This window comes from Chinchilla lanigera, unplaced genomic scaffold (genome assembly GCF_000276665.1).
Source record: "Chinchilla lanigera isolate Chin_1 unplaced genomic scaffold, ChiLan1.0 scaffold00032, whole genome shotgun sequence".
NCBI lineage: Eukaryota > Metazoa > Chordata > Mammalia > Rodentia > Chinchillidae > Chinchilla > Chinchilla lanigera.
In genome coordinates this window covers 11,784,286-11,794,447 of record NW_004955433.1, presented here as the reverse complement: position 1 = coordinate 11,794,447, position 10,162 = coordinate 11,784,286, and the positions used below count along the sequence as shown (strand labels likewise).

The 10,162-nt window shown below is 40.8% G+C and overlaps 1 protein-coding gene across 6 annotated transcripts in view; it reads right to left on the bottom strand.

Moving 5' to 3' along the window:
• Fto (fat mass and obesity associated) overlaps positions 1 to 10,162 on the bottom strand; it is a 410,887-nt gene that overhangs the window by 40,508 nt on the left and 360,217 nt on the right. The window contains exon 10 of one of the 6 annotated variants that reach the window (XM_013516228.1): positions 8,817 to 8,923. The exons of the other annotated variants lie outside the window; for them this stretch is intronic. Within the exon in view, the coding sequence (XP_013371682.1) occupies positions 8,833 to 8,923 (91 nt within the window). The 3' untranslated portion in view covers positions 8,817 to 8,832. The remainder of the gene's footprint in view (positions 1 to 8,816; positions 8,924 to 10,162) is intronic. 6 annotated transcript variants of the gene reach the window in all.

The window sequence follows — 10,162 nt, the reverse complement described above, 5'->3', positions numbered from 1 at the left end:
ATATATATATATATATATATATATATATGTATGTATGTATGTATAGCCAGACTAGTAAGTGTGAAAGAATTGCTCACTGTGGTTTTGACTTGCATTTCCTAATGATGCATCAAACACCTTTTCATGCATTTATTTGCCATTTGTATATCTTCTTTGGAAAAATATCAACTCTAGTCTTTTGTTCATTTTTAAATTAGGTGGTTTATATTTCTGTAATTGTATTTTGGGAGTTCTTTACATGCTGGGGTATTAAACTTTTATCAGATATACAATTTGTAGTATTTTCTCTCCTTCTGCAGGTTGTCTTCATTTTTTTGATAATGGTTTTTGATGCACAAAGTTTACAATTTTTGATGAAGTCCAATTTATCATTTATTTTTTTCCTTGGGGTCCCTTAACTTTTTGTTTTGTTTTGAGACAGGGTCTCATTATACAGTTCAGGCTGGCCTTGAACTCCCTATAATCCGGCTGCCTCGGCCTCAGGAGTGGTGGGATTACAAGTGTGTACTACTACACCCAGCCAGGTTCCATTTGCTTGTGATGGCACCTCTCAGCTTCCCCTTTTATAAGATGTAGATAAGCATGCTCAATCAATATAAAGGACTGAGTCAATTAACAGCAATGAACCTGAATGAAAGGAATATGAGATAACCAGTATCTCATACATTATGGAAGAACCACTTCCATATCTACTGGTGCCATTTTCAAGTCAGTTACTGGTTTTCACTGAAGCAAAACCTCTACTTGACACTGCTATTATGTTTGTTAGTCAGCTTTCCCATCACAGGGACCAAGGACCTGACAGTCACAACTTACGGGAGGAAATGGTTTATCTGGCTCACGGTTTCAGTCCACGCTCACTGGATCCATAGCAGGAACATCATGGCGGAAGAGTGTGGTGGAGCAAAGCTGCTAATCTCATGGGCCAGGAAGCAGAGCAGAGGAGCAGCCACCAGAGAGGAGGAGCCCAGGGACCGGACACAAACCTAGAGGTCATGCCTGCACGACCCACACAGACACACACTGAAGTGTGCTTTACAAATCTTGTAAGTTCCTGTAAGTAACCCTCACAGCCAACAACCCAACTTGGAGCTATTTCCTAACCCTAAATATAATTAGTGTGAACTATTAAAAAAAATCCTAGAAGGATCGCCACAAATCCGAGGCCAGCTGGGGCTACACAGTGAGTTCAAGACCAGCTAGGACTATATAGGGAGGCCCTGTCAAAAACAAACTAACAAATCCTAGAGTCTTTGGTATCAGCCAGAAATTTCTACTCCCCATTTCTATAAATGCACAGGATCAGACAACATGCCTTATTTCTTCCAATAACCCAGAGGCAACTCATAGGCCTGATTTTAGCACTTATTCTAGTCCAGAGGAATGACAGTGTGATCCACAATGAGAAACTTTTCATGGAATTCACTACTTAAACATTCTGGTATAATCTTGCCCTTTAAAAGAATATCTCGCCATCTATCGGATTTGTAGGAGATTGAGGGGTGGTTATCAAGGCCATGCATGTACACCCTGAGTAGCAAACCATCCTTTACCTAAGTCACTGATGCCACTCTAAAACACAGGTGTTGAAAAACAAGGCAAATACAGAAGTGAGTACTTACTGTCTTATGTAGAAGAATATTGTGCATCACAAAGGCTCTTCTAATATGCAGCTCAGGGGACACAGTCTGACCTGTATAAGTGAATCTGTGTAACTAGAAACCTTAATGGGTACCTTAATGATATTTTCCTTTTTATAACAACCTTTACGTGGGCAGTTCTGATGGCAGATTACCATTCTTTCCATACTGAAGACATTTAATTCACTACCATGTTTGGAATGCCTATTTATTTGTGGGGCACTGAGGATAATAGTATCTCATGACTGTTTTTATCCTTGCGATCAGAAAGGAAGTGTGGCTTGGTAAAAGATATTTAAATATATATTCTGAGCTATCAAGTCAGTATATACATTTTCAAAATTGTATCTGCAATAGCTAGCATACTGTTAAGATGATTATACTGAATGATCCCAGTTCCAAATAGGCACAGATGTTTTGCAAAAGTGCTTATAATTTGGAAACCTGGAAACATCTTAAATGTCCATTATTGGGGGAATGATACTAAATTATAGTATAGCCACTGCATGGACTTCTCTGTAACAATTAAAAAGCAGAGATTTATACGTTTTAACATGGAAAGATGTACAAATATAAGACGTTACTGAGTGAAAAAAGAACTTTAGGTATTGATTTGAATAGCACAATATCCAGTTACGTAAAACAAGGAACACATATTTGCCTGTGGATACATCTGTGTGTGTAAATGCACAGAGTATTTGGAAAGACAAAAAAGTCTGAGATCAGGAGTAGTGGTCAAAGGAAAGTTTGAATTTCTATAAAGAGAATATACTTGTGCATTAGTTGTGCAATTAAAAATGTGAGTAAGGTTGGGTGAAATACACCCAGATCATAACTTCTGGTCCTTGTCAAGAAATTTAACCTTACTCACATTGTTTAAACATAGATAAAGATACAAACAGTAGTGTCGAATAAAATAAAATACCTTATTAGGGGTGTGCATCAGTTGCTAAAGATTATAACTGCCTTCTGTTCTAATTTCCTTTCTACCAATCAAATCCTGTAAGCTCAGCAAGAAGTAAATTCTTGGCTTGGTCAGTTCAGGTCTTTGAAGTCAAGTAGGTAAAATAATTCCTCTGCATCTTAAGTGAAAATTTATCTACAACATTCTTTACCATTGTAATAAAGGCAGGGTCATTTGGGGATTGGAGTACAAAAAGGGAGTTCTACTGAATGTCTGTCTCACTTGCCCCAAACTTCTGCAATGAAACTGAGGCCTTGTAAGGGGAAAAGTAAAAATCAAGGAACAGTTGCTATACTTACTTTGAACACCTAAACTTTAAGGCTTTCTTTTTTTCTTATCTACATGCCTGCTAAGAAAACTTGTCAAACCAACCAAGACGCAAAGTGGAAACAGATGTTTTTCTACCAAAAATGCTATCAGGAATGGTTTCAGATATTCACGTCTGTTTTCTAAGGAACTGCACTAACCAACTTTTCTTGTACACTGTTCTGCCCCTGGCATGTTTCTTGGGCCCCTCTGGGCACACATGCTCAAACAGGGCCTGGTCAGAGCAGCCTAAGTTCCCAGCAAGCCCTGAAGACCCAGGGAAGCCTGGGGGCTCTGTCTTCACTCAGCTTCAGAGCACCCACACTACAGGCCTGAGCACATTCCCAGCGAGGCCCCAAAAAAGGAAACAGCATTTCATCTGATGTTGTTTTTTCCTTCTGGGGAAAGGCAGCCCAGCGAAGTCCTTGGGGATGTGGAGGGGCTTGGGAAAACAAGCTCCCCGCTTCAGTTCCCCACCCCTCCCCCGAGTCCCTGCTTTTAGGCACCTTTGTTGCTAAAGGCATTTAACTTTAATTCCATTTGACTTCAATTGTGTCCAAATTACTGTAAAAAGGAAGAAGACAACAAGCTGTAAATATGAAGAGAGACAGAAAATCATTGAGAATCCTGCCTTTATGAATATTTGATGAAGAAAGGTTAGATCCATAGCTGGTAAATTATAAGAAATTATGTCCATTATGTGACTCTGTCAGCAAAGGTTAATACAAATGGGTTGGGACTTAGTTGGGATGACAACGCAGATTAAAAAAGATTTGTCCTGTCCTCACTCCAATTAGTTTTTCTCCTATTATTAGTGTAATAGAGTTGATCATTAGGATTATGGCGACAGAACAACTGCTCAGTGAAATCATTTTGGTTTTCAGACTATCATTGCATTTTCACAATAAATTTTTCATCTCTGCTAATCTTGCCCTTAATTGTGTGGTTGCTGTGGGCAGGATCCAATTATTAACTCTTTTGATCCTACCATGCCCTTGCCATCAAGTACGCTGATTATATGCAGACTGAATGGGCAATCCTACATTTTTGTGCAGCTGGATACATGGATCTCGTGGTTCATTTAGTGCAAGCAGAAAAATGGTTATTTTGCTCAAATAACAGCTCCAGTCAAGTGTGAAATTGTATATAATTGTGTTATAGGATTTTGCCCAGGTTAAAGGGCTTCTTGGGGCTTCCATTATGAACCTCATTTCTCAGGTATTTATGATTTGTTTTCCACTTTTAAAAAATCTGAATTAGGTTGAACGTGCTTTGCCTGCAGGCTTTATTGTTGTTGTTGTTGTTGTTGTTTTTATTTTGCAAAGGGGATTACAGTAGTCATCCTGCATTCTTTGTACCAAGGTGGAGAATGTAATTGAAGTCGAGCACAGTAACCTGGAATGTAAAACAAACGGCAGTGCAGACTTCAATGGCTGAAGGCATAATTTGTTGAAGTGATATCTGGATGTCTGAGGGTGTCTCTCCTTTCAACAAGGCCAAAGAGCTTGGAGACTGAAGCCAGAGAAAGGCAGGGAGAATAAACAACAAAGAAAGACAAGTCAAAGGTATTTAAGCTTCTAGATATTCCAGAGCAGGCTCTACACAGACAACCTGCAAACAAACTCAAATGCTTTTTTCCTCATCACTATGCTTATTTGTCATCTCCATGCTCCTTTAGGAAAATTCCACTGCTCTGACCTAAGGCCACCCTTTCAGTAATACCTATACATCATGAATTACAGGCCCTTCAGAAAGTTACTGTGCACTTTTCAAATGAAGGCTATGGCTGAGGGAATGTTTGAAGATTGGTATAGGACAAGGAGAAAGTCAAATTTGATTTTTGCCATGGAGGGCATGTAAAGGAAGGAAAGATTTACAGACTGGAGCAGTGATGGCTTAGGTCTTCCAATGACACAAACAGCCCACTATGGCACACATGCCGTAAGTTCATCACCGCTAGACTAGCGTATACTCACAGAAGATAGGTAAATTAAACAAAAATCTAAACACATAAACATGAAACATACCAATAAATCAAGAGACCTTAGAGACCCCAAATAAGAAGACAAAAAAGTTTTTTTCCATAGCTAAATAAGGCTAGAAAAAAATGGTGAACTGGAGGAAACTGTCTTGGGAGGGCTCAATGTGACAGCCAAAACAATAATTTGAATTGTCATGCCAGTAGCAATCTGACCATAGAAGCAGTGTCTTAGCAAGGCCCACTGAGAGTTCCTCCCAACAGAAGTATACACTTTGCTCACACTTATAGTCATCCAAAAGTAGGGAATTTAACACATCAGGGAGCCTGCCGGATTATCAGATCAACTAATCAATAGCATTGACCACATTTCTGCCTAAAAGCATGGGGAAGCAGTAAGTAACGCACCAACGCAGACAGGATCTTTGCCAATACATTACCTTGGACCTTTGACTTCTGCCAAGGGCCCAAGAGGCACATGACTTTTCTTCCCAAGGCCTGGGATTTTCTGCCTAAGTGACTCTGACCTGCCTGGGTTGAGTCAATTGCATCCTTCATCAGGAACTGGTACTTGGACATATGCAAATAGCAACGACCCAGTCTCCCAGGCCTCGGAAGCAGCATGCTGGGTCATGCCATTGCCCCCTCTCGGCAGCCCTTCCCTTCAGACCCTGTAAATACAGCTCTGTGTGTGCAACACTGCTAGACTCAGTGGGATACAAATGGCTTCTCCATGTTTTTGCATTGCTCCTGAGACCTGAGCTACCTGAAGAGTTCTGTCCCCTCTGTGACCTACACCTGGTGGCTCTCAAAAAGACATTTTGGCCACTCTCAAATCAGTGAATTTAATGCTCCAGAAAGCAACACGATTTTATCACTGAGAATGAAGCTAACTCAGAGAGACAAAGAGCATACGATGTCCATGCCCCTAAGTCTATGAAAGAGCCTTTGGGGCAACATGGAACCTAAGTCATCAAATATGCTTTGTGGGATCTGGCATCTCCCCAAATTGCTCTTTTTGGTATAGCAATCTGTATGCAGGTTAGCCCCAAATATCGGGATGGATTCTGTCTCTACAAGCCCAAGACTAGAACAGGACTGTCAGGGGAAGGGAGCTGCCATGTGTTAAATACCTGCTATACCAGTTACTCCATCTTTCCTCATTTAATTCTCTTCGTATAATTCAAAGTTTAGTGACAAGGAGACTAAGGCTCAGAGAAGTTAAATAATGTGTCCAAGGACACAGAGCGAGTGCAAGAAAAGACTAGGATTCAAATAAGGCCTGCCAGCACCATCCCACACTTGTACCACCCAATATGGTCTTGCTTGCAAAAGATGAACAAAAGACAGCTTACCAAATGCAGTAAAGGCAAACAGAATACCAACCCACGAACCTTCATACTTTGAGAAAACACTAGTGTTGGTGTTTCATCCTCAAATAGGACCTAGAGCGCTGGTAGAGGATATGTGTAAAAATGCAGCTGAAAGATGTAAAATGCTGAACTTATTTGGAAATGGATCCTCATAGTCCGCATCTGTACCAGCCATTGGGCTCAGTAACCATGACAAAGCCAAGGTTTTCTTGAACTGGCATATTATTGTAGTCTGCCTGGCTGTGTTGTAACTATTTCAAGGACTATTAAATTAAACCCTGGAGACAGTTTCCCTTAAGATAAAGAGCATGCTTTTTATTGTGTCATCAAAGGAGACCAGAAAACCTGAAGCTTTCAGCTTTAAAGACAATATAATGAGATCAGAGATTTTGCTTGCAAAGAAATTAACTTTCGGTTAATTAATGAAAGTAACCTTAAACAGCGGGCGTGTTGCCAACAACCAGGACACTGTAATAAAAAGGGGGACAGGGGGAGATAATGGGCTGCTTTCAAGGGGCCAGGGCTCAGCAGCCCAGAAAAGAAATTTGATGAGGATGCTGCTTGTAAATTTGATCTCAAATTCTTAAGATGAACAAATAATAGCCTTATCTGTAATAAAGTCTGCTACAAATGCTTTCTTTTCCCCCATAATTTTCTGTTCAATTTAGATAGAAGATTTAATTAGATGTTGGTGAAACACCAGTTATTTAATAAAATCCTTAATAAAAATCTAATCTATGTTACATAGAAAAACCACTGTAACATAATCACAATTTTAAAAACACATTTTAGAGTACTTACTTTTTATAATTAAGAAAATATATGTATGTGACATGTTTTATTTTCCACACAGGGTGAGGGCCAGAAGGCAAAAGTAGTAGTAAAAACAAAGCCTCCAAATCACAATCCTTTTTCCCTTCTAATGAATGTTTTAAAAGATTTTCTTTTGTTAATTGCTACCAAAAGGGGTACTCAAACCTGAATGAAAAGAATGAAGAAGAATGCTGCTTATCTCACAAAGTTTTAAAATTAAAAAATTTGGTTACTATAAGAAATGGACTTTTAAGTTTTAAGGATTTATACAATTTTAAGAGATAAGCTACCTCTGATCACCCAAACTGCAATCTTATCACTTAGATTATCAGCCAACCCTGAACTGGAGATAAAGACTCTCCTCTAAGTTTCTGGAAGTATGTAACTCTTAAAACAGTATGACACAGTAATGGAACACAAATGACCCACAACACATATTAAGCCGAAGTGGGGACATTTGGGGGCTATCTCTGACTTTCTTGCAAAGGCATAATTCTGGACTGGACATCCAGGGCCTCAGATTTCACTTATATGGCAATTCTCACAGGTCATGCTTCCAATATAAAACTATGGGAAGGGAGTGGATGATGTTGGTTTCCACCTGGAGTTGCTCTTAAGTTCCCAGGTTCTGGAGCAAAATTCAAGAGGGGCTGAGTCCTTACTAACTGTGACATCGGATGGCCTGCTTCTGACTGATTTACTGGGGGGTCAGGTCAGATACCTTGGAAAGAGTGATATGAAGACACCTGATTCAGATTGAATTAAATTGAATTTCAAAAACGCTATGCCCTTTCCTTATAGTTCCTAGTCCCTGCATGATTATTTATGTAGAAAAGTCTGACTGAAGTAATTTCTCTAGCGATAAGCAGGGTGGTAGCTACTCTCACTAGGGTAGAAGAGCTGAATTCCCCTATCGGAAGCAGCACGTAGATGCTGGTAGAACTCAGTCTGTTCTCTGTGTTCCTGCTCACCTGGCACTAGGACAAATAGGCCTACTGAAAAAACTCTCTGTGTCCTTGACCAGGACCATGTGGCATCTCTGCTCATGTCTGATTTGGGAAGGACACTGTTTAATGCATCTGGATGGTCTGATCATCCAGATTTAATCATCAGCATGGGGTTCTGGTGGCTTCCACTGTATATAAACTTAAACAACGGCCCCTCCTCCATGAAGGAAGGAAAGTCCATAGACTTTGCTCATCTGTTCCAAGAGGCTGTTCATTCTGAGTTTCTGATTAGATGCCTCCTGCTCTTCCTATACACACCACAATCCCAAACAATGCCACAGTGTTGGGGAGCATGTAATGATTTACAGTGCTTGTTATTTTTGCTTCAAATCTTGATTCCTCTTTGGCTATGAGACACAGCCTGGCATGGACTGAACGCAGCCAGCGCTTATTTAGATACACTGTGCATAAGAGGTAGCCTTCTGGGCACTCGGGGGCCACACAGCCACTCAAGAATGTGTCCTGATTGGGTATCAGATTGCATTTCATTTCTGTGTCTACTGCACCAATACCTGCAGAGCCGGCTCAGCCACTGACCCAAGCCCAAACCCAGATTGGACTGAAGGCTAAAAAAAGTTGGGAATCTGTCATGGGATTCATGCAAAAAGCAATAAGGATGCACTTAGAAAACTGTAAAATAATATCTAATTGCCTCCTTTGGGGAGGGGGTGAGACTGTTCCATGAGCTCCCATTCTTATATCACTTTCCAGTGTGTGCTGACTCCTGCCACTCACCTCTTCTCTCTCCCTCCTATAAGTTGACTTCGTTGTAGCCCTGCCATACTGGGGGAAAAGGGACACGCTCTTTTGTTGAGAAAACAAATGCTGATGCACTTCCAGGTCTGAAAAGCAAAAGGAGGAAAAACAAAACAAAATACCCTCAACTCTTTGTAGTATGAAGCAAACAGGCAGTCTCTGAAGCTTTCTTAAATATTAACATTATAATTAGGAGGCATGGGGCTTTGCTCCACTTGTGACTTTCGTACAACATCCTGCCTTACCAGGATCTTTGGGAGCTTGTGATGCCTCCGAGCACGAGCTGTTCTTCCAGAGGATGTTGACTTTTGTGGTCTATTAAGCAAGCAATGCATAACTCAAAGTCTACCCTTCCAGGCAGAGAGCGTTGACACAAATGCTGCAGGCCAAACTGCACACAGCTCAGTCCCTTTTCCCACGGGTTTTGGTGAAGAGAATTCTCAGTAACAAGACAACAGTCACAAACTCTACTGTTGAAATAATTACCAATTGGGTAGTAAAAACCACCTAAGAAGACCGTTCCTCTTTGTGCTGCTGGGGACGCCACCAAGGCTCTTGGGTTGCTGGGTCCTTGTGACTGATACTCAAGGTGACCCACCTTATGGCTCCCTGGTGTTGCTAAGAGAGTTCCCTACCCATTGGCAGATTCACCACAGTTGAGGCTCTGAACTCGGAAGTTACAGAGAGGCTTGGGCTGGAGTTTTGACAAAACCTCACTGTTTCCTTATTTGTAAAGGAGGATACAAATGTTTATTTCGCTGAATCCATAATGAGACCATGAAAGAGTCAAGCGTACAGCACAATGCCGGGCCCTCAGTAACTGGCTCAGTCAATGACAACTCTTCTAACTAACATGGTATCTTCCCCAGGGCTTGGTGATTGAAAGCTGTGACTGCTTTTGTGACAGTCTATCACTGTCTTTTAATATTCTGGAAATTATTAGCCCTCTTTGATATTCCAAAGCATGAAACCCATCCTGTAGTAGGTACTGAGAGCCATCAACAGTTTAAATGGGAATGGCTTACGGCTCTGGTGCAGAGGTGACAAAATGGTACCTCAAGGGCCACATTTTGCTATAGACATTTATTGTGACCCAAACAGTACTGACTCTTGCAAAATTTAAAAATATGAATTAAGGGGCTGGGGATTTAGCTCAGCGGCAAAAGCGCCTGCCTGGCAAGCGCAAGGTCGTGAGTTCAGTTCCCGGTACCGGAGAAAAACCAAAAAAAGAAAAAAAAAATTGAATTAAGCATGGCTATCTTTTCCTTATTCTCAAATACTGGTCCTCATACCTTGGGGACAACACAGAAACCATCTGACTAAAC